The 24,048-nt window shown below is 42.8% G+C and overlaps 1 protein-coding gene across 15 annotated transcripts in view; it reads right to left on the bottom strand.

The window, feature by feature from the left end:
- The window catches only part of LOC110530876 (cell division cycle and apoptosis regulator protein 1), a 37,374-nt gene extending 13,717 nt beyond the window's left edge, over positions 1–23,657 (bottom strand). The window contains exons 1-16 of one of the 15 annotated variants that reach the window (XM_036987259.2): positions 23,357–23,657; positions 22,170–22,333; positions 21,700–21,878; positions 17,028–17,174; positions 13,078–13,107; positions 12,912–12,941; positions 12,348–12,380; positions 12,027–12,053; positions 10,233–10,453; positions 9,820–9,946; positions 8,839–8,961; positions 6,753–6,942; positions 6,338–6,629; positions 5,721–5,946; positions 569–682; positions 263–429 (exon numbers count right to left, since the gene is read on the bottom strand). In XM_036987259.2, the coding sequence (XP_036843154.2) occupies positions 263–429; positions 569–682; positions 5,721–5,946; positions 6,338–6,629; positions 6,753–6,942; positions 8,839–8,961; positions 9,820–9,946; positions 10,233–10,453; positions 12,027–12,053; positions 12,348–12,380; positions 12,912–12,941; positions 13,078–13,107; positions 17,028–17,174; positions 21,700–21,878; positions 22,170–22,281 (2,018 nt within the window). In that variant the 5' untranslated portion in view covers positions 22,282–22,333; positions 23,357–23,657. The remainder of the gene's footprint in view (positions 1–262; positions 430–568; positions 683–5,720; positions 5,947–6,337; positions 6,630–6,752; positions 6,943–8,838; positions 8,962–9,819; positions 9,947–10,232; positions 10,454–12,026; positions 12,054–12,347; positions 12,381–12,911; positions 12,942–13,077; positions 13,108–17,027; positions 17,175–21,699; positions 21,879–22,169; positions 22,334–23,356) is intronic. The other 14 variants (XM_036987272.2, XM_036987280.2, XM_036987288.2 and 11 more) reach the window with 14 other exon arrangements.
- Positions 23,658–24,048: the final 391 nt, after the last annotated feature.

Below are 24,048 nucleotides of genomic sequence, written 5' to 3'. Positions count from 1 at the left end.
TATTGCGAAACAAAAAATTATTAAGAGGCAAATCAAATGACAGAATCATAGTCATTAACGTCCAAAAAACAAACCAACAAAAAAAAGCACCCATCCAAAGTGTCAGATATCGATATTAAGCGTTGGAAGGTGAGAAAACCATCACGGACCGTCACCATTTGTATTTTTTTGGTAATGATATTACCACAGGTCTAGTTATATAGAGAAAAACCACAGAGACAGAAAAGAGAGAAGGGAGGTTGAAGAGGAGAGCAGGACTTACCACTGAGTGCAGAGACTCAGGTCTATGCCTGTGAGGGCCTTACAACAGCGTATGGCTGTCTTTATGAGCACAGCCGGGTCCTTCTCAGGGTCCACTCCATCCAGGGAGGGGGACCAGTGGCCCCCGATGGCCATAGCCTCGTCCTTACCCCGCATCCCCACCAGGAACTGAGAGAGAAACAGAGACAGAAGGACAGAGAAATTGGAAAGAGAAACAAGAGAAGTAAAAAAAAAAAGAAGCCTAAGCTATGCAACTTACTCATAACTACTACGTACTGTACGAACCAGTGGTTGACACCTAACTGACCTTGATGAGGCGGGCGGGGTGCTGGAAAGAGTCTCTAAGTTCTTGGGGGTCCTCAGCCAGAGCACAGGACTTATGGTAGAGCTCCTCTAGACTGGGGTTGGCCAGCAACATCACCTATTCAACACAAGACAACAGACAGGACAAGTCAAGGTGTGAACGTTTGTGTGTGGACTACCTTATTGCTGTAAGTGGTATTAGGTGTGTGTATCACAGCATAGCGCTGAACAGGTGTGTGTGTCGGGGTTTCCGTTAGCCAGTAATAGCCGGCTTTCGTCCGCATAAAAAAAAAAAAAGCAGATAAAATTGCTGCCGGCGAATTGTCTGGGAGAAGAAGACTGCTTTATATCCTCTTCATTGATGGAAATAAATTTGACTGGTCATGCTTATCGGTCTATAGATTAATTTGCATTATTTAGTGGAATTAAATTAGAGCTTGTGTACAGTATATTGGTTATGCATCTTATTTATCACACTCGTACAGCATACAGATACAGAGCCTTTTAGTGGAAAATCTGTCAGACAGCGTAAGAGCTGCTGCTGCATCTTGTGGTGCTTTCAAGACAACTGGGAAATAGATCAAATCATGATGCCAGCGATCTTCAGGTCGGAGCTCTAGAAAGAGGCCAGAGTTCCTGAGTTGGATGACCGTTCAAACAGATTTTTCCCAGTAGGATCTCGTTGTTCTTTTCTCCAGTTCCCAATTGTCTTGAACACACTAAGGTCACAAGACTTCAGAGTTCTCAGTTGTTTTGAACGTGGCATCAAATGGCAACAGAAGGCAAGCTTCAGCGGGTCACACCACTTTGCAATGAGCTGGAGGCAGTATGCAATTAGAAAACATTTAATACATATGAGGCATGTCTTACCTTGCTTCAAAGTAGCCTATTAGAGCTCCTCTCTTTCAAATCAAATCCAATTGTATTGGTCACATACACATGGTGAGCAGATGTTCATGCGAGTGTAGCGAAATTCTTGTGCTTCTAGTTCCGACCGTGCAGTAATATCTAACAAGTAATCTAACAATTTCACAACAACTACCTTACACACACGTGTGTAAAGGAATTAATGAGAATATGTACATATAAATATATGGATGACCGATGGCCGTGCGGCATAGGCAAGATGCAGTAGATGGTATAGAGTACAGTATACACAGTTGAAGTCAGAAGTTTACAAACACAGAGATAGCCTTGAGATTGAAAAACAGCTTCTATCAGACTGTTAAACAGCCACCACCAGCACAGAGAGGCGGCTGCCTACCTACAGACTTGATATCATTGACCACTTTAATAAATGGAACACTAGTCACTTTAATAATGCCACTTTAAGAATGTTTACATACCTCACATTACTCATCTCATGTAGAGGTCGACCGATTAATCGGAATGGCCGATTAATTAGGGCCGATTTCAAGTTTTCATAACAATCTGGACACAATTTTTTATATATTTTTTTACACCTATATTTAATCTTTATTTAACTAGGCAAGTCAGTTAAGAACGCATTCTTATTTTCAATGACGGCCTAGGAACAGTGGGTTAAACTGCCTTGTTCAGGGGCAGAATGACAGATTTTTACCTTGTCAGCTCTGGGATTCAATCTTGCAACCTTACAGTTAACTAGTCCAACGCTCTAACCACCTGATTACATTGCACTCCACGAGGAGCCTGCCTGTTACGTGAATGCAGTAAGCCAAGGTAGGTTGCTAGCTAGCATTAAACTTATCCTATAAAAAACAATCAATCATAATCACTAGTTAACTACACATGGTTGATGATATTACTAGTTTATCTAGCGTGTCCTGCGTTGCATATAATCGATGCGGTGCGTATCGTTGCTCCAATGTGTACCTAACCATAAACACCAATGCCTTTCTTAAAATCAATACACAGATGTATATGTTTTTAAACCTGCATATTTAGCTAAAAGAAATCCAGGTTAGCAGGCAATATTAACCAGGTGAAATTGTGTCACTCCTCTTGCGTTCATTGTACGCAGAGTCAGGGTATATGCAACAGTTTGGGCCGAATTTTCATTTTAATTTGCCAGAATTTTACATAACATTGAAGGTTGTGCAATGTAACAGCAATATTTACACTTATGGATGACACCCGTTAGATAAAATGCGAGTGTAATAAACGTCTTGTTTTCGAGATGATCGTTTCCGGATTCGACCATATTAATGACCTACGGCTCGTATTTCTGTGTGTTATCATGTAATAACTAAGTCTATGATTTGATAGGGCAGTTTGACTGAGCGATGGTAGGCACCAGCAGGCTCGTAAGCATTCATTCAAACAGCACTTTTGTGCGTTTGCCAGCAGCTGTTTATGACTTCAAGCCTATCAACTCTCGAGATTAGGCTGATGTGAAATGGCTAGCTAGTTGGCGGGGTGCGCGCTAATAGCGTTTCAAATGTCACTCGCTCTGAACCTTGGCGTGGTTGTTCCCCTTGCTCTGCATGGGTAACGCTGCTTCGAGGGTGGCTGTTGTCAATGTGTTCCTGGTTCGAGCCCAGGTAGGAGCGAGGAGAGGGATGAAAGCTATACTGTTACACTGGCAATACTAAAGTGCCTATAAGAACAGCCAATAGTCAAAGGTTAATGAAATACAAATGGTATAGAGAGAAATAGTCCTATAATTCCTATAATAACTACAACCTAAAACTTCTTACCTGGGAATATTGAAGACTCATATTAAAAAAACACCAGCTTTCATATGTTCTCATGTTCTGAGCAAGGAACTTAAACGTTAGCTTTCTTACATAGCACATATTGCACTTTTACTTTCTTCTCCAACACTTTGTTTTTGCATTATTTAAACCAAATTGAACATGTTTCATTATTTATTTGAGGCTAAATTGATTTAATTGATGTATTATATTAAGTTAAAATAAGTGTTAATTCAGTATTGTTGTAATTGTCATTACAAATAAATAAATAAAAATAGGCCGATTAATCGGTATCAGCCTTTTTTGGCCCTCCAATAATCGGATTCGGCGTTGAAAAATCATAACCGGTCGATAAATTGAAAGAAATTGTGGACCTCCACAAGTTTGGTTCATCCTTGGGAGCAATTTCCAAACGCCTGAAGGTACCACGTTCATCTGTCCAAACAATAGTACGCAAGTATAAACACCATGGGACCACGCAGCCGTCATACCGCTCAGGAAGGAGACGTGCAAATGGGTCTTCCAAATGGACAATGACCCCAAGCATACTTCCAAAGTTGTGGCAAAATGGCTTAAGGACAACAAAGTCAAGGTATTGGAGTGACCATCACAAAGCCCTGACCTCAATCCTATAGAAAATCTGTGAGCAGAACTGAAAAACGTGTGCGAGCAAGAAGGGCTACAAACCTGACTCAGTTACACCAGCTCTGTCAGGAGGAACGGGCCAATATTCACCCAACATACTGTGAGAAGCTTGTGGAAGGCTACCCGAAATGTTTGACCCTAGTTAAACAATTTAAAGGCAATGCTACCAAATACTAATTGAGTGTATGTAAACTTCTGACCCACTGAGAATGTGATGAAAGAAATAAAAGCTGAAATAAATCACTCTACTATCATTCTTACATTTCACATTCTTAAAATAAAGTGCTGATCCTAACTGACCTAATACAGGGTATTTTTACAGGGATTAAATGTCAGGAATTGTGAAAAACTGAGTTTAAATGTATTTGGCTAAGGTGTATGTAAACTTCCGACATCAATTGTACATATGAGATGAGTAATGTAGGGAATGTAAACATTATATAAACTGGCATTGTTTAAAGTGACTAGTGATACATTTATTACATCCAATTTTTTATTATTAAAGTGGCTAGAGATTTGAGTCAGTATGTTGGCAGCAGCCACTCAATGTTAGTGATGGCTGTTTAACAGTCTGATGGCCTTGAGATAGAAGCTGTTTAACAGTCTGATGGCCTTGAGATAGAAGCTGTTTTTCTTTTTTTTCTGCCTTTCTAACGGGTATATTTTCATATTCGTCACATGAAACCGCTCGCATGTGCAGTGCCCTTTTGACATTGACGGTTTCCCGCTAATTGCATTATTGAACGAACAGTCGCGCTTATAATGTGTAGAAATAATAGTTTGAGCTAAACATTGTGATCTGTTGCATCAGACTCATTGCTTTTTAACATTTCGTTTTTTAATGTAGCCTAGGCATACTGGTTGGATGAATTTGGGATTTATCATCCCATAACTGTCCCAGAGTCTGTTTGGAATAGGCTATTTGTTTCTCGACAAGCTGACAAATAGATTAGGTAGACTAAACATTTGTACTTTAGTAGATTGACATAGGCTAGTGATGCATGTGTGTCCGTTAAATTTCTCAAATGTCTGGTCAATTAAAACGCTGCCGGTCAAATGTCCGGTCAATTAAAATGCTGCCGGTCAAATGTCTGGTCAATTAAAACGCTGCCGGTCAAATGTCTGGTCAATTAAAACGCTGCCGGTCAAATGTCTGGTTAATTAAAACGCTGCCGGTCAAATGTCTGGTCAATTAAAACGCTGCCGGTCAAATGTCTGGTTAATTAAAACGCTGCCGGTCAAATGTCTGGTCAATTAAAACGCTGCCGGTCAAATGTCTGGTCAATTAAAATGCTGCCGGTCAAATGTCTGGTTAATTAAAACGCTGCCGGTCAAATGTCTGGTTAATTAAAACGCTGCCGGTCAAATGTCTGGTTAATTAAAACGCTGCCGGTCAAATGTCTGGTTAATTAAAACGCTGCCGGTCAAATGTCTGGTTAATTAAAACGCTGCCGGTCAAATGTCTGGTTAATTAAAACGCTGCCGGTCAAATGTCTGGTTAATTAAAACGCTGCCGGTCAAATGTCTGGTTAATTAAAACGCTGCCGGTCAAATGTCTGGTTAATTAAAACGCTGCCGGTCAAATGTCTGGTTAATTAAAATGCTGCCGGTCAAATGTCCGGTCAATTAAAATGCTGCCGGTCAAATAAAACGCTGCCGGTCAAATGTCTGGTCAATTAAAACGCTGCCGGTCAAATGTCTGGTCAATTAAAATGCTGCCGGTCAAATGTCTGGTCAATTAAAATGCTGCCGGTCAAATGTCTGGTGCCACATTTTCCTAACGGAAACCCTGGTGTGTGTACACTTGCATGCAGCCCGTCTGTGTGAATACCCCACCTTAGCGCTGTATGTGTGGTTGGCATCAGGTGGGTCCAGCACAGCAGTGTTCTTGACCAGAGAGTCCACCTCCTTGTGCATGATGTGGAAGTTACAGTAGTTGCCGAACTGGAAGGGACGTTGCAGGGGGAAGCCATCCACCCAGGTGAACATAGCATTAAAGAAGTCACTGGGGATGTACAGGCTCTGGTAGCGTCTCCTCAGCTCCATCATGTCACAGTTAGAACTGGAGGGGAGAGAAATAGTTCTGTCAGAACAGGGAGAGAAAATAGTACCTTTCTCCCTAATGTACAGTCACTGCAAATGGTTCTAGAATGGACGAAGAGCACCTGGGATCCGCTTCCATGCAGCTACAACACACATTGTTTGTTTGATCAATTACCAAACATATTTTATACAAACTTAGTTGACCTCATATGCACTTTCTTTATAACTATCAGAAACAGAATGAAAGCTGTATGAAAACTGTAAGAAAGGCCCAGAGAGGTTTCCAATACCCCTTGAATATATACAGTTCACTAGACACAAAGTTCTGAAGTAAACTGACCCCTGACTCAGAGATAGTATCAAATCAAAAGCTGCAAGTGATCAATCATCATAATGAATGGCTGACCCACCCGTCCAGGCTGAACTTGGAGAACTGGACAGTATAGCGAGGCACCACCTTGCGAGGGCGGCGGGGGGAGCGGTCACGTCTCGGAGAACGGTCCCTGGAGCGTTTACGTGTAGGAGAGCGCTCTCTGGACCTCCTGCGCTCACGGTCTCTTTCACGACTGCGTTCATCCTTGGTCCTGAGGATGAGTTCAGGGCGGTCGTTGCGGTTGGGGAAGCGGGGGGAGGGGTCCAGGCGCCTGACTGGCTGAGGCATCATCCTCCTTGGGGGCTGGAGCAGACCTCCTGAGAACACATCTAGAGGGACGGGCAAACACACATTAAAAATCCAAATGTCTTTATTTTCTGCAGAAGTAGCAAGCTAGCAACTCAAAGCAAACGCAAGGGAGAAACACTAATCGTCATCATAGAGCCCACTACCTTTGGGTGGTGGCTGTGACAGCAGGGGCGGAGGGGGGTTCAGGAGGAGCGGGGCCAGGGAGGCAGCAGAGAACTGGGCCTGGAGCAGGGGAGGGGGTCCCTGGGCCTGTACACTGAAAGTGTTGGGGGGAGGCAGAGACTGGGGCATGTTGGGACCCGGTTTCATCATGTTGGGGCCTCCAGGCTGACTCTGGAGAGGGGGGGGAGAGAGGAGAGATTAGCATTATCCCAGGGCTGTTCCATGACGTATGCTGTTATCAGAGTAAGGTTTTTTTGTTTTGATTTCTTGTCCCAAATAGGAGCTTTTAGTTTAAGAAATATGCTTCATTATGCATAGAGGACATGCACCAAATGAACCAGAGGTTTGTGCCGCTCCCAACAGGTAACCAGGTGCTAAAGCAAAACAGAACTAGAGGAGTGAGGTTTGGTTAGACGTCAATGAAGTACAATGACTAAATTCTGTCAAAAAACGAGAAAACTTCTGCCGAAGTAGCATATTTTCGGTCAGCATTATCGACAAGGACAAGTTCCATGAAGAAACAAGGCAACAGTAAACATGTTGTCTCCCACAAATGATGTAGCGCCCTACCCTCCCTTGGGCAAATTAATGCTATTTTCTAAATGGCGGATATCTACGGCAAGACTCATCATTCACGTTTTGTAAAAATCGGGCCAGTGGTGTCAGATATAGCGTGGGTTAGCATCACATCTCCCTGAGCATGTGTTGCCAAATTTCTGCACTCCGAGTCAAATAGATTAAGAGATATAATCATGTGCCCTTTATATAGTGCCACCAGGTGGTTGATATGAATATTCTTGCAATATGTTGAGTCTTGACAACATGTGTACCAAATTGTGTTACAATACGAATACCCTTGACTGATTTATATGCCAGACCACACTCACGTGAATGTTTATTGGTTAATAGCGGCCTTCTTGTTTTAGGTACTAGTCTGGAAAATATTGAGGTGAGAGACCTTTGTCCATAGATGTCACATATCAAGTTTTGAGTAGATCATTCGGTGTCAAAAGTGTAGCGTTTTAAGTGTATTTCTCAAAATACTAAATGGTGAAAAATCCTGAGGCAAATGTATTTATTGTGAGGAAAGGGACCTATGTACCGAATTTCATTGCTTTAGGTCAAACGGTGTGATGGTGACCTTTCAAAGTTAGCATTTTCAATCTCTTGTCATAGTGGCACCATCTGGCCAGTCAGTATACTTTTTTTATATGCCGGATCTTTATCGCAAGACTCAAGTTCCATCAAAATCTGGCCAGTGCTGTCTGAGATATTGTGTGTGACTAACATACAAACGAATGTATGGACGGAGACAGATCCACTGTCCCCTCCCCGATTTCATGGAAGGGGACAACTACAAAATGGTCAAGTTCTAAAACATCTGTGAGATGTATGGAGAATCTTTCCAATTTTGATAGGTCGTTCCTACCCTGTTCGTATGGTAAAAAAGTGCATATCATGTATGAAAATCATGTATTGATCATAACATTGAGAAGGAAAGGGTTAGAAGCGAAGAAAAAGTATGTCAAAGTGCCTTCTGTAAGAAATCCAAGAAATCTTAGTATTTGTTCCTTTAACTACTGTAAAGTCTCAAAATGTAAGAGAAAAACACAAAAAGCATTACTATCTCAATGGGACTCTCTCATTAGCCTAAATGAACAATGACAGGACATCTTATGGATAGCACCTTGAAAAAAGCACTCTCCCCCGTTGAGAGATTGACGGACGTCACCGTTAGAGAAGCCCAGTGTAAAGAGAAATGTAGATTGGGATTAATTTGTGTTTCTGAAAAATGTTCTGAAAGACAATAGGCCCAAAGATAAAAAAGAAAATGTATTTCTAATACTATTCAACGATATATCATATGCACTTTAAAAGATCAGGAAGCCATCCTGGTCCAAAACAACAAATTAATACTCAGAGAGAAGACGGAAGAGAAGAGAGAGATAACAGAAGGAGAAAAGAAGAAGATGGAGAAGAACGGGCATCAGAAAGGACAGAAGAGAGGAGAGAGAGAATAGGAGGGGGCAGCCCATAGAGAGGTGTGTGAGACAGGACGAGGGTTACATTTTGTCTGCTGTCCATGCCAACGGGGTGCATGTCTGAGTAGCGCTGATGCATCCCCGGGTCAGCATAGAAGCTGCTTAGCTGTGGGGGAACTGGAGGTAAGGACTGGGGCTGCTGCTGAAGCTAGGAGAGGAGGGTGGAGAACAAAATGGTTAATAACAGATACACAACCATAGGGCTGGATTCCAATCTGATCACTTTCAAACTTCACTTCTGCACTAATTGAGGCCCCCCCTCTAAGATCAGGGGGTGAATACAGCAATGGTGCCATCTATACTGTAGGCTTACATTACATTTCCATTTGAGAGATGGAGTCAACCAGGGCAGACGGGAAGACAGACAGGGATGCAAACTGGCAAGGGCCCAAAAAGTTGACATGGAACATGTAGGTGCAAAGGTGCAAGCAGGACTGTCACTGCTCCTACTCTGTTCAACCTTTATGGAAGTCAGAGGCTGCGTAACAGCGAAGTCAGACTGGACTGTGCTCTTACAGGTGGAATTACAAGATAGTGTATCTACTTCACACGCACTGCGAGCCACTCCAATAATTAAATGTAACAGAAGTATTTAAATCAATGTCTGCATACTCCAGATTGTCATTACGGCTAAATGACATATTAAACCTGATGGATGCGGACGGAGAGAAAGAATATCTGAACTCTGAAATTCTCATTGTAGGAAGTGTAGGGAAGCAATCTGTGCTTAGTCAATGATTTCAATATGAGAAACATACAATCCCCACCCACATTCGCGATTTACGTGGATTACCCATCGCCGAAAAGTGATGAGTTTGCATCCCTGAGAGAGAGCTAATGATCAAATTGGAACCAAACCCTGGAAGCACTCAAATTGAGGTGTAAGATGTCACTGGCTAAGGGCCACCAGCATCATGTTCAGTGGGGTGACAAAAGTTTTCTTCAGTTTCACTTCAAGTCTACTGAATGTGACCCAGGTGGCTGTGGAGGCTAAGGTGAGGCTCACCGATTGGTTGGCCAGCTGAGGTAAGGTCTGAATGCGCTGGGCATTCCATTTGAAGGGCATGTTGGGGTTATACACGGCCTCCACTAGGACCCTGTCGCCCACCTGGGGGGTCTTCCCCTTCACCGCACTGTGGAGACAACACCCATTATTCACCCACTTGGAAATGCTTTAGAAACTGCAACATATAGAGGCTTGAAACAAGACATTTATGCTTTGAATAATGGTACACAAATTAGGGATGCAACCAGCAAAATATAGGAAACCCACCAAAAAAAAGGAAACTATTAATGAGACACTTGATGTGAAACATCTAGCTAAATTTTCTGTGGCCCAATCCAAAATGGACTTCTAGACCCTATGGACTTGTGGAGATCTGAGAGGAGTTGGGCTAGAGGCAGAGACTGGACACTTACCTGAGCTGGAAGAAGACGTCCTCGTCCACAAAGCCAAAGGTGTCATGCAGCTTGTTGACCACGCCGGTGAAGACGCGCTGCTTCTGGGGCTGGCTTTGCTGCTGGCTCTGCTGCTGGCTCTGCTGCTGGTGGCTGGAGCGAGGCGTGGGATAGGACACGGTGATCTGGGCTGTCTGCTGGGGGTTGGACAGAGAGAGGCTGGTGGGGAGAGCCACAGGGGGCTAGGGAGGAGGAAAGTTATAGGTCAGAATCAACTTCACCCTACTCCTACTTTCTCTATGGCTGCGGTCCAAACACTTAAAAGACACACCCTCGCCCACTTACCCTCGCCTTATGCCCTTGGGCGAATCCCCACCTCCATCTTGGAGGGCGGTCCAAATGATTAGCCAAGCAAGGGAAGTTTGTAACGTAAGCCCCTCAGCCCTCTTTTTTAGTCGGCTTTACGAGTGTACAATTATGTTCACGCCAGGGCCTGAAACTCCCCATAATTCAATTTGCGACGATTGTACATCCGCTAAGAAAAGTCAGCGAAAATTTCAAAACAACATCGAAGGAGAAGTCGAAAGAAGTAAAAACGAATGTAAATAAGTTAGAAATGGTGCTACTAATGCACATAACGGCACAAACACGTCTCGTAAAAAGTATATATGTTTTTGTTTGGTTATCTTTTGGAAATTGTAGAAATAAAACATTTCCATTCTTCAGAAGTTCCAGCTGGACAGGCTAACGTTAGTTAGGTAATTAATTATCTAGCTGTCATGCAATCACATATTTAATATTAGTAAACATGCACTGATAATTGACTGTAGAGCATATAAAGCACCCACAAGCTACCAGTGGCTGAAAACACAATCATTGCGGGATCAAAGAGTGACGAATTTCAGGCCAAGAGTAGTCCATTTAAAAATAATTCCTTCCTCCCTCGACCTGCAAGTGTATACTCATCAGACGTCATGATACGTCATCAGAATTGTCCACTTAATTTGAGGGCTGAGGGGATAGGGTGTTTGGACCGCTGCCTATTAGTCCTAAATGTGTGGATTGTATCACGCCAGGACTGCAAAACTATGCTAACTTTCCAACATTATCAAGGTTTTCCAGAAAACCTGGTTAGAAGATTCGTGGAATCAGGAGGGATTAAGCAGAAAAGCTGGAATCTTCCAGCCAGGATTTCTCATAAAACTGGAATTTTGGGTAAGTAACCAGAATTTTGCAACCCTAATCAAGCCCACTAAATTCAAAACGTGTGTCTAACAATGGAACTGCTGGAAGTGTCTATTCTAATCAAATGTCCCATAGCGGGTCTTCTCATTTACCAGAGGTGTTAATTATTACTGTGGCCATACACGTCCCATTGTATTTGGCTGTATGCTATGAAGAAGGTCCATGGGGCGACGCACAATTGGCCTAGCGTCGTCCGGGTTAGGGAGGGATTGGCCGGTAGGGATATCCTTGTCTCATCGCGCACTGCGACTCCTGTGGCGGGCCGGGCGCAGTGCACGCTAACCAGATCGCCAGGTGCACAGTGTTTCCTCCGACACATTGGTGCGGCTGGCTTCCGGGTTGGATGCGCGCTGTGTTAAAAAGCAGTGCGGCTTGGTTGGGTTGTGTTTCAGAGGACGCATGACTTTCGACCTTCGTCTCTCCCGAGCCCGTAAGGGAGTTGTAGCGATGAGAAAAGATAGAAACTACTAACAATTGGATACCACGAAATTGGGGAGAAAAAGTTTTTTAATTTAAAATAAATAAATCAATAATAAAATTAAAAAATGGAACTTGTAAAGTGATGCCTACCGGGAATTTGTTTTCACCACTCCAGTTCTTTCAACATCAGCGGAGGCATCAGAAAAGGAGGCAAGGAGAGAAGGTGGCGTTAGGATGTTGTCACAATTCTTTCCCCAATAGCTTTGGGTTGTATTGTATCGCATTATTCCAAAATCACCACCTACGTATAACAAGAGAGCTCTTGGAATTTTCATGACAAAATGGCATCTTCTTAGACCTATTATGTTGGACTAAATAATTACCCTCAAGACAAGCTGACGTCAGTGGCATTACTTTAGCTAAAAGCTGCAATAAATGTACCAGAGACTAGTTTGTTCCTAATTATCCTACCTGTGAAATCAGCGCTTGCTGGGGCTGGGGGAGCTGTGGAGAAAGGAAGAGAGAGAGAGACAGGAGAGAGGAAGAGAGAGAGAGACAGGAGAGAGGAAGAGAGAGAGAGACAGGAGAGAGAGAGACAGGAGAGAGAGAGACAGGAGAGAGGAAGAGAGAGAGACAGGAGAGAGGAAGAGAGAGAGACAGGAGAGAGGAAGAGAGAGAGACAGGAGAGAGGAAGCGAGAGAGACAGGAGAGAGGAAGAGAGAAACAGGAGAGAGGAAGAGAGAGAGACAGGAGAGAGGAAGAGAGAGAGACAGGAGAGAGGAAGAGAGAGAGACAGGAGAGAGGAAGCGAGAGAGACAGGAGAGAGGAAGAGAGAAACAGGAGAGAGAGGGCGAGACAGAGGCAAAGGAGAGGAGAGTGAGAAAGAGGAAAGAGGAGAGAAAGACAGAGGTTGAGAGAAGTCGAGAAGTTAATACTGACAGAATCTGTAGAACAGAGTACATTCCCCATCCTAGCACCAAGCATGAAGGGCATTGTGATTTGACTGTGCTGCGGCTGTGACCTGCTGCTGCTTACCCCGTATAAGTCTGTGTGTTGTTGATGTTGCTAAAGAGATAGGGTACACAAACAAGACTTTCAATGAGTCAACAGTACAGTGTTGATTGATACACATAATGATTATGGCCTTTCTCAAATCAAAGCGATTCAGAGTTGTCTGTGTGAATTGCAAACATCAATTTACCCCGTATGAGTCTGTATGTTGTTGATGTTGCTGAAGAGACGGAGTACACACAAACACGTAGAAATTGCAATAAGTACTTAATCGAGTAAACAGTACAGTTGATTGATACATATGAGTATAGGGCTGGGTGATATGTCCACACTATCATATCACTGAATTTCTTATTTTTGACTGTATTTGATGTTTCTGAATAATAAAATATATAAATATGCATTATGAATAATATAGACCTGACAAGAGGGTAAAATACACAGATGCGAAACAAAATATTGGCACCATTCACAATTTTGTCTAAAATAAGTAACACTAACTGCACAGGACCATTAATTAATTTTCCTTTCTTGTCTATCTGTCCATACCAGTACCTGCTGAACGTATTGTACGTCTGTCTATGTTTTATTTTGCAGGTTATTGTTTCGTTTTTCTGTTTTTTACTCCAACTCACATCAGGTTAATAGGTTTGAGTAGGTTAAGCCAGGGAAGCAGTTGGCCAGGGATGGAGATTAAGATGGGGGTGTGGGAGGACTCAAGGGACAACCAAGGGATTGTTGGCTAGTCGGAGCAGCTCCACTTCTGTTGCTTTCAAAATTTCAATCATTTTTTTGTAAAAATAATTATACCAAAAAGAACAAGACAAAGTTGACAGTGAATCCTATTTGTAGAACTTTACATAGGAATATAAATGATATTTTGTAGCCTCAAACTCTGGTACACAACCAACGGTTTCTATTTGCATAGAACATTTGATATAGTCCAGCATTTTCATACAATTCTTATTTTCTTGGACTAACTTGTTTTCATTTACACACTGTTCCACATTTATTTTGTCTTAGCATGCCTATATTTCGTTTTAAAAAATCTTTAATTATTCTCACTCTCCTCTTATACCCTGACAATACCGCTCACGTCGCATGCGAGAGCGTTGCAAAATAAATGTAGAAAAATATGTTATTCAATTATTGCACCCACACTGCTCACAAGCGTCTGAGTTGCCATGGGCTAAAATAGAAGTCCTTTCTATTTCTGACGCAGACCGCGCTGCAAGTCCTGCATCTCCAATCTCCTCATTGGTTTATAGAAGCAGGTACCCACGTGCCATCTCGTCATTGGTTATACCCACGTGGGTGACTGAAAGACGAACTGTGTTGCCAGTCGTTGTAGTAATACTATGAAAGTTTAGATGCCAATCACCATGTACATACAAATAAATTCATTAAAAATCCTACAATGTGATTTTCTGGATTTTTTCCCCTCATTTTGTCTGTCATAGTTGAGGTGTACCTATGATGAAAATTACAGGCCTCTCTCATCTTTTTAAGTGGGAGAACTTGCACAATTGGTGGCTGACTAAATACTTTTTTGCCCCACTAAGTTCAAAGATGAAAAAGCCTGGAAGGAGAGGTGACTAGAAACGATTCGGTTGACCGTTTTATGTGTAGATTAATTGGAGGAGTAGAGGACCTTGTGCATTTCAGGTAAAATAACTCAATGTTTATATTCCAGGATAAATTAGCTAGCAACAGCAAGCTAGCTAAATAGGACAAATTAGCTAGCAATTGTAAGCTAACCAGCTAAATTGCCATAAATGTTTAATGCTTTTCGACCTATCCCCAAATTAATGGAATTGGTTCAGAGTTTGTTTTGATATTTTAACCTGAGTGTCGTGATCGCGTTTGGTGTAGGGGGACAAAATAAATGTATGCACGATGGCGCACGCACGCAGCCGGTTTGGGTTCCGTGTTAGACTGTATTATCAGCTTCAGCTGCAGTTGTTACTTTCACCACTAGGGGTAGTCGGACAATTTCCGAGGGTATATTTGGCACGGTTGCCCTCCCGAAGTTGTTGACTTGTTATGCTAGCAAGTTAGACAGCAGTTCTCAGCTGTCAGAAGTTTCTTACTGGTGCTTAAAACAGATTGGCAAAACAAAATTTGAGTGATTATGTAAAGTAAAAATCCAAAAAGGTCCGTGAATGAAGTGGCGCAGCGGTCTAAGGCATCTCAGTGCAAGTGGCATCACTACAGTCCCTGGTTCAAATCAGGGCTGTATCACATCCGGCCGTGATTGGGAGCTCCATAGGGCTGCGCACAATTGGCCCAACGTCGTCCAGGTTTGGCCGGGGTAGGCCGTCATTGTAAATAATAATTTGTTTTTAACTAACTTACCCAGTTAAATAAAGATTACATTTATAAAAAATATAAAAAAATAAGAATACCGGTATCTTTTTTTACTGTTTGTCGTCCAGCCCTACATGAGTATGACCGTTCTTAAATCAATGCGATTCAGAGCTGCACATAAATAATTTACCCCGTATAAGTCTGTATGTTGTTGCTGAAGAGATGGGGTACACACAGATATTGCAATAAGTACACTATATATACAAACGTATGTGGACACCCCTTCAAATTAGTGGATTTGGCTATTTCAGCCACACCCGTAGCTGACAGGCGTATAAAATCGACCACACAGCCATGCAATTTCCATAGATAAACATTGGCAGTAGAATGGCCTTACAGAAGAGCTCAATGACTTTAAACGTGGCATCGTCATAAGATGCCGCCTTTCCAAAAAGTCAGTTCATCAAATATCTGCCCTGCTACAGCTGCCCTGGTTAACTGAACGTGGTGTTATTGTGAAGTGGAAACGTATAGGAGCAACAACGGCTCAGCTTCGAAGTGGTAGGCCACACAAGCTAACGGGGAAGGCCAGGTAAAAAGGGTATGTTCTCGATTGCAACACTCACTACCGAGTTCCAAACTGCCTCTGGAAACAACGTTCGCACAATAACTGTTTGTCGGGAGCATCATGAAATGGGTTTCCATGGCCGAGCAGCCACACAAAAGCCTAAGACCACAATGCGCAATGCCAAGCGTCGGCTGGAGTGGTGTAAAGCTAGCCACCATTGGACTCTGGAGCAATGGAAACACGTTCTCTGGAGTGACGAATTACGCTTCACCAGATGCCAGGAGAACGCTACCTGCCCCAATGCATAGTGCCAACTGTAAAGTTTGGTGGAGGAGGAATAATGGTCTGGGGCTGTTTTTCATGGTTCGGACCAGGCTCCATAGTTCCAGTGAAGGGAAATCTTAACGCTACAGCATACATTGACATTCTAGACAATTCTGTGCTAACTTTGTGGCAAAATTTTTGGGCTGGCCCTTTCCTGTTTCAGCATGAAAATGCCCCTGTGCACAAAGCGAGGTCCATACAGAAATGGTTTGTCGTGATTGGTGTGGAAGAACTTGACTGGCCTGCCTGGCTCTGACCTCCACCCCATTGAACACCTTTGGGATGAATTGGAACGCTGACTGCAAGTCTGGCGTAATCGCCCAACATCTGTGCCTGACCTCACTAATGATCGTGGCTGAATGGAAGCAAGGCCCAGCAGCAATGTTCCAACACCTAGTGGAAAACCTTCCCAGAAGAGTGGAGGCTGTTATAGCAGCAAAGGGGGAGCAACTCCATATTATTGCCCATGATTTTGGAATGAGATGTTCGACGAGCAGGTGTTCGACGAGCAGGTGTCCACATACTTTTGGTATTTCATTGAGTAAACAATATATTTTTTGATTTGATACATATCAAGCGACCAGCATCATCAGCAAGGTCTTTTTCAAGATAAGTTGGTGATTCAGAGTTGTACATCAATAATTTGCCCCTATAAAAATATATCAAACAAATACTACATTGGACGAGGTCAAAGAGAATAAAAGGTAAACTGTGCTCCAGCCTAAAACAAATCTGATTTAACAAAGTGAGGCAAATGTATTTTACTTAAGTGAAACCCATTGAGTGAGTGAGTGGTCTACCTGACGTGATATGAACTGGCTGCTCTGGGTTAGAACATTCAGTGTTCTTAAAGTTCTGACACTGACAGTTTTGCTGACAAGCTCTAATTCATTTACAATCCAAGCAACAGTATTTCACTTGGTGTATTGGCCATGTCTCACCTGATGGGGTACATTATAGAGCTGTTGAGGAGGAGGCTGCTGTGGAGGAGGTTGTTGCTGCTGCTGTTGCTGCTGCTGCTGTTGCTGCTGCTGCTGCTGCTGTTGTTGTTGCTGCTGATACTGCTGCAGGGCCGAGTTCATTTGAGACTGAAACAATAGGAGAGACGAGACAGAGAAAAAGTTCAATGACAGGAATGGCAGGCAGCCTAGCAGTTAAGAGCGTTGGGCCAGCAACTGAAAGGTCGCTGGATTGAATTTGTGTCGACTAGGTGAAAAATCTGTCTGTGCCCTTGAGCAAAGCACTTAACCCTAATTGCTCCTGTAAGTCGCTCTGGATAAGAGCATCTGCTAAATGACTAAAACGTACATGTAAAATGTTGATGCTCTGTCTGGATAGACAGACTCAAGAGCGTAAGGTACGACTCAGATGTGACAGGTGATACATCGATAAAAACACTAGCTAGTCTAAATGTGTCAGCTTTTTCTTTGAATTCAATTTCAGGAAATGGCCCTTGAGTTCTGTTGTGGTTAATTTGAGTGATGTCAATTTGAAGGGAATACTATTTACTGAACAGTTAAGTGACTCCATGCTCAACTACATGTGATTTCAAGATGGTGTAGCAGTCAGGCGTCTTTGTCTTGTGTATATATCTTTTCATATATATTTTTTCCTCGCAAATATTTATATTTTCTTAACCTCTTAGAGCTCTAGGGGCGCTATTTCATTTTTGGATAAAAAACGTTCCCGTTTTAAGCGCGATATTTTGTCACGAAAAGATGCTCGACTATGCATATATACTTGACAGTTTTGGAAAGAAAACACTCTGAAGTTTCAGAATCTGCAAAGATTTTGTCTGTAAGTGCCCCAGAACTCATTCTACAGGCGAAACCAAGATGATGCATCACCCAGGAATTAGCAGAATTTCTGAAGCTCTGTTTTCCATTCTCTCCTTATATGGCTGTGATTGCGCAACGAATGAGCCTACACTTTCTGTCGTTCGCCCAAGGTCTTAGCAGCATTGTGACGTATTTGTAGGCATATCATTGGAAGATTGACCATAAGAGACTACATTTTCCAAGTGTCCGCCTGGTGTCCTGCGTCGAATTCGGTGCGCAATTGCCAGCTGCTTCCACTTTACCATTTGATTCAGGGGAGAAAGCATGTGTCCAAGAACGATGTATCAATGAAGAGATATGTGAAAAACACCTTGATGATTGATTCTAAACAACGTTTGCCATGTTTTCAGTCGATATTATGGAGTTAATTTGGAAAAAAGTTTGCGTTTTGAGGACTGAATTTATGGATTTTTTTTGGTAGCCAAATGTGATGTATAAAATGGAGCTATTTCTAATACACAAGGAATCTTTTTGGAAAAACTGAGCATCTGCTATCTAACTGAGAGTATCCTCATTGAAAACATCAGAAGTTCTTCAAAGGTAAATGATTTTATTTGAAGGCTTTTATGTTTTTGTTAATGTTGCGTGCTGGATGCTAACGCTAATGCTAACGCTAAATGCTAACGCGAAATGCTAACTCTAGCTAGCTACTTTTACACAAATTATTGTTTTCCTATGGTTGAGAAGCATATTTTGAAAATCTGAGATGACAGTGTTGTTTACAAAAGGCTAAGCTTGAGAGATGGCATATTTATTTCATTTCATTTGCGATTTTCATAAATAGTTAACGTTGTGTTATGCTAATGAGCTTGCTGATAGATTTACACAATCCTGGATACAGGGGTTTTTTCATAGCTAAACGTGACGCAGAAAACGGAGCGATTTGTCCTAAACAAATAATCTTTCAGGAAAAACTGAACATTTGCTATCTGAGAGTCTCCTCATTGAAAACATCTGAAGTTCTTCAAAGGTAAATGATTTTTTTGAATGCTTTTCTGTTTTTTTGTGTAAATGTTGCTAGCTGAATGCTAATGCTAAATGCTACGTTAGCCATCAATACTGTTACACAAATGCTTGTTTTGCAATGGTTGAGAAGCATATTTTGAAAATCTGAGATGACAGTGTTGTTAACAAAAGGCTAAGCTTGAGAGCTAGCATATTTATTTCATTTCATTTGCGATTTTCATGAATAGTTAACGTTGCGTTATGGTAATGAGCTTGAGTCTGTATTCACGAACCCGGATCCGGGATGGGGAGATCAGAAAGGTTAACATCAACTTCAACCCGCCTCACCCAATGTGGTATGGATCTGCTATTTTCTTTACTTTAGAACCGAAACCCCCCAACAGAAGCTAACTAGATACTAGTCAGCTAGCCACTGCTTGCGGTCGTCAGCTAACCTTTAGCCCGGACAACTGTCTACACAGCGCGATTCCACATGTCTGATTTCTTTCTCTCCATATCTCCAGATTCCTACCATAAGCTCTGAACCTTTTCACCTGGATCATCACCGCTAGCTAGCTGCTATCCGAGTGGCTACTCCTTGCTAGCGTCTCTGTCCCGAAGCAAGCACCAATTAGCCTGGAGCTAGCCTATGCTAGACCCATCTCCCGGCTAGCTGAAGAGGTCCATCAGCTAGTCCCAAGGGCTACATTACCGATTTTGCCAATTGGCCTGGACTCCTTTTATTGCCGATACGGAGCACCGCCGATCCATCACAACTGGACTACCGACGTAATCCGCCCGAGGGGTTTTTTCAACAGGCACCTCCGTTGCGACGTCCCCTGAATGCCCATCTGCTATCCGCGGCCCGCTAGCCATCTAGAGCAGAATGTTAGCTGAAGAGGTCCATCAGTCAAATTCTTGGGCTACTAACAATATTATGCCAATTGGCCTGGACCCTTTTACTACACGGACCCCTTCTGATCCATCAGAACTGGTCTGCCGACGTAACCGCACGAGGGGGCTTCTTCCGTCGCGATGTCCGAGTAAGGCCCTTCTGCTAGCCCCGGCTCACTAGCTGTCTGAATCGCCATGTCCCCAGCCCGCCTAGCTACTCAGGTCTGTGCCCAAACAGAAGCTATGTCGCTCTTGCTGCTGGTGATTCTCTGATCCACCTTTATGCAGACACCATTCTGTTTACTTCTGGCCCTTCTCTGGACACTGTTAAACCTCCAGACGAGCTTCAATGCCATACAACTCTCCTTCCGTGGCCTCCAATTGCTCTTAAACACTAGTAAAACTAAACGCATGCTCTTCAACTGATCGCTGCCCGCACCTGCCCGCCCGTCCAGCATCACTACTCTGGATGGTTCTGACTTAGAATATGTGGACAGCTACAAATACCTAGATGGTTAGACTGTAAACTCTCCTTCCAGACTCACATTAAGCATCTTCAATCCAAAATTAAATTAATCTCATGCTGCCAAACATACCCTCGTAAAACTGACTATCCTACCGATCCTGGACTTCGACGATGTCATTTACAAAATAGCCTCCAACACTCTAATCAGGAAACTGGATGCAGTCTATCACAGTGCCATTCGTTTTGTCACCAAAGCCCCATATACTACCCACCAATGCGACCTGTATGCTCTCGTTGGCTGGCCCTCGCTACATATTCGTCACCAAACCCACTGGCTCCAGGTCATCTATAAGTCTTTGCTAGGTAAAGCCCCGCCTTATCTCGGCTCACTGGTCACCATAGCAGCACCCACCCATAGCATGCACTCCAGCAGGTATATTTCACTGGTCACCCTCAAATCCAATTCCTCATTTGGCCGCCTTTCCTTCCAGTTTTCTGCTGCAAATGACTGGAACGAATTGTAAAAATCCCTGAAGCTGGAGACTCGTATGTCCCTCACTAACTTTATGCATCGGCTGTCAGAGCAGCTCACAGATCACTGCACCTGTACATAGCTCATCTGGAAATAGCCCATCCAACTACCTCATCCCCATACTGTTTTTTCCCCTCTCCTTTGCACCCCAGTATCTCTACTTGCACATTCATTTTCTGCACATCTATCACTCCAGTGTTTAATTGCTAAATTGTAATTATTTCGCCACAATGGCCTATTTATTGCCTTACCTCCCTTACCTAATTGACACACACTGTATATAAACGTTTTCCATTGTGTTATTGACTTTGTTTATTCCATGTGTAACTCTGTTGTTGTTTGTCGCACTGCTTTGCTTTATATTGGCCAAGTCGCATTTGTAAATGAGAACTTGTTCTCAACTTGCCTACCTGGTTAAATAAAGGTGGAGGGAAAAAAAAAAAAAAAAAAAAACTAGAGTAGTGAAGAAAAAAAATGGTTATTTTGGTCAGACTTTCACTCAGCATCTAAAGTGTTCACACAGGTCTGTCTGATGGTGGGGGATTTTACAAGTTGAATCAGTTCATCACTTCACCCACAAATCAGAACAGGCTTTACAACAACACAGCTTCTTCAAGTCTAGTGAGGTATGGCCTCTCACCAAGCTATGTAACTCACTGTTTCCCAAATCTGTTTGTCTGACCCAAATTAGGTTTTATCATTGAGAATGTTTCTTCAGTAAACAAAATCAAAAAAGTTTATGTAAAATTAGCTGTGACCAACCAATGGGGTATCTCCCCACCATTTTGGGGACTCTTGGGTTGTGTTCACTTGGTGCGAAAACAGAGTTACTACCTGAGCTTATTCAATAACAACAAATGTTAACATATTCTGTTTGAGAATGTTTAGCTACATTGTGCCAAACTGAACACTGCCCTGCTGATCCTAGTGTAGTTCACCTGTTGCAGTGCTGCAGCGGCGGCGGCTGCGGCTTGCTGCTGCAGGGCTGAAGCCTGCTGGGACAACTGGTAGTTAGCGGCAACCGACTGGGAGTTGAGGGAGGCTGCAGCCAGGGCTGACTGCTGGGAGTACATAGAGGGAGACGCACCCAAGAGAGATGGCTGTTGCACACCTAGAGCTGCAGGAGAGAGTAGGGCGCGGAATAGAATAATTCAGAAAGAGGATGGAGTGAGGAGGTAGAGCAAGCGAGAGGAATGGAGTGATAGAAAGACGGGTTGAACGAGAAACAAGAGTACTTTTAACATCTTTGAATGTCCAGTTGACCACTGAATCTCCTCCACAACAAACTTTGCCAAACAGATCCAAGTCCGAGATGCCGTTTCCTTCAAGCACTGTACCCTCAACCACACTTTCATTTTATCCCACCAATGAGCACAGAGTATAGTATTCAGCAAGGTGTCAAACTCACAGTGTATGCTGTTGAGGTCCAGGGACTGTCCTGAGTGGCCGGGCTGGGACACCACTGTGGCAGCAAACTGGGCCGCCCACGGAGGGTTCTTCTGTCCCCCAAACTGTGCCATGAGTCAAGGCTCGAGCTTAGGTGTATTGACAGAACCAATTTAAGTTTATATCCTGTCAATACAACAGGAAATGGGCCTGTTTATATAAGGCTTCTTCATTTGACATGTAGCTTTGCTTTGAACACAAACATTGACAGCCAGCAACAAAAACAAACTATACCAGGAGAAGATTGTTACAGATTTACTTGCAGCTAATAAAATACTTAACTAGCAACACATAACCAACGAAAACAACGTTTGGCCTCTTGACAGCTGCCTCTACTCAGCAGGATAGTAGTGGGACGAGCAACAACGGAATGGGCAAACAAGCAATTCGTAGCAAGCAAAACGTTATAGTAACTGCTGGCAACTGTCGCTAACTACTGTTAGTTGGTTAACTAACCGTACCTAAGTTATCCCTATAAATAGTACGCCAAATTCATGATATTCATTTTTTTTAAATTACTAGAAGCATTATAATTCAAATTCACATTCATGAATTTGGCGTACTATTTGGGTTACTAGCGAGTTTAGATCCCTGTAGAGTTCAGTAAACGTACTTGTTGCTAAGCTAGCTATGTTAATGCGTTTGCTCGACACTTGCCGATATTAATAAACGTTAACGTTACCTGGTTAGCAGTTAATAAATAGCTATAGGCTAGCTAACATGCTTACTTTGGCTGGGTTTACTTGCTAACGGAGATTATAGTTAGCTAGGTACCCAACTTGCTAACTAGACGTTAGTTAACTATAATGACTACTCATGGGTTTTGTTTTCAAAATAACGTTAGCTAGGTAATTCATTTGCCGATTTTAGCTAGCGTTAGCTACCTGGTTAGCCTTTAGCTATAAATAGCCACAGGCTAGCTAACATATTGTTGGCTTGTTAACGGCGATATATAGCTAACTTAGCTAGCTATAATGACTCCTGCGTTGTGTTTTCAAAGCAACGTTAACAAACGTCGCTAGCTTGAGGCCTAAGCAAGGCAAAACACACATAATGCTGTCTGAATGGTAGCAAACAGCAAGGCTGATGGAGATTCAAATTTTGCACCAATAATTGCATTCTGCAGTACCAAAACCATCAGAACTGTACCTGTAAAATTTTAATTACATTAACGTTACAGAAACAAATTGTCCTCACTGCTGTTCCACTTTCCTGCTCTGTGAATGCACCGGCGACGATAGATGCAAAACTGTCACCGCGCATGCGTATCAGTGGCGCGCACGCGTATTACATACGGGTACTTTTTTTTTATAAATATCAGAGAAACTGTATATAATGATGAGACATTCTTGTCTCCCCCCTAAAAATGTGAGTCGTTGTCCCAAAGGCGGGAAGCCATGCAGTCTGCTTATCACTATTCCCGCGTGGACAGACTGACGGGAGTGGACCCTTTCGCTTCTTCCTCTCTGGTTATATGTTCAGGTTTAGGGGTCATTTACGGTCACGGTAACAAGATTCATCATAGACCTGTGGCTAAACATGAATCATGAAAAGCTTGAAATATAACTGCTGCAACTTGGAGAAAATATTAAAGATAGTGTGTGATAATATACCGTGTGAGAAATAATATATGGAAAATATTGCATAATATACATTGCCTATGTCCATCCCTAGCCAGCTACCACCCGGTTACTCAACCCTGCACCTAAGAGGCTGCTGCCCTATATCCATAGAATCACTGGTCACTTTAATGATGTTTACATACTGCTTTACTCATTTCATATGTATATACTTTATTTTAGTCAATGCCACTCCAACATTGCTCATCCTAATATTGATAT

Source organism: Oncorhynchus mykiss, chromosome 1 (genome assembly GCF_057628025.1).
Source record: "Oncorhynchus mykiss isolate SJ-2025 chromosome 1, ASM5762802v1, whole genome shotgun sequence".
Classification (NCBI taxonomy): Eukaryota; Metazoa; Chordata; class Actinopteri; order Salmoniformes; family Salmonidae; genus Oncorhynchus; species Oncorhynchus mykiss.
Note: the sequence above shows the minus strand (reverse complement) of the source record. Positions and strands in the feature narration are given on the sequence as shown.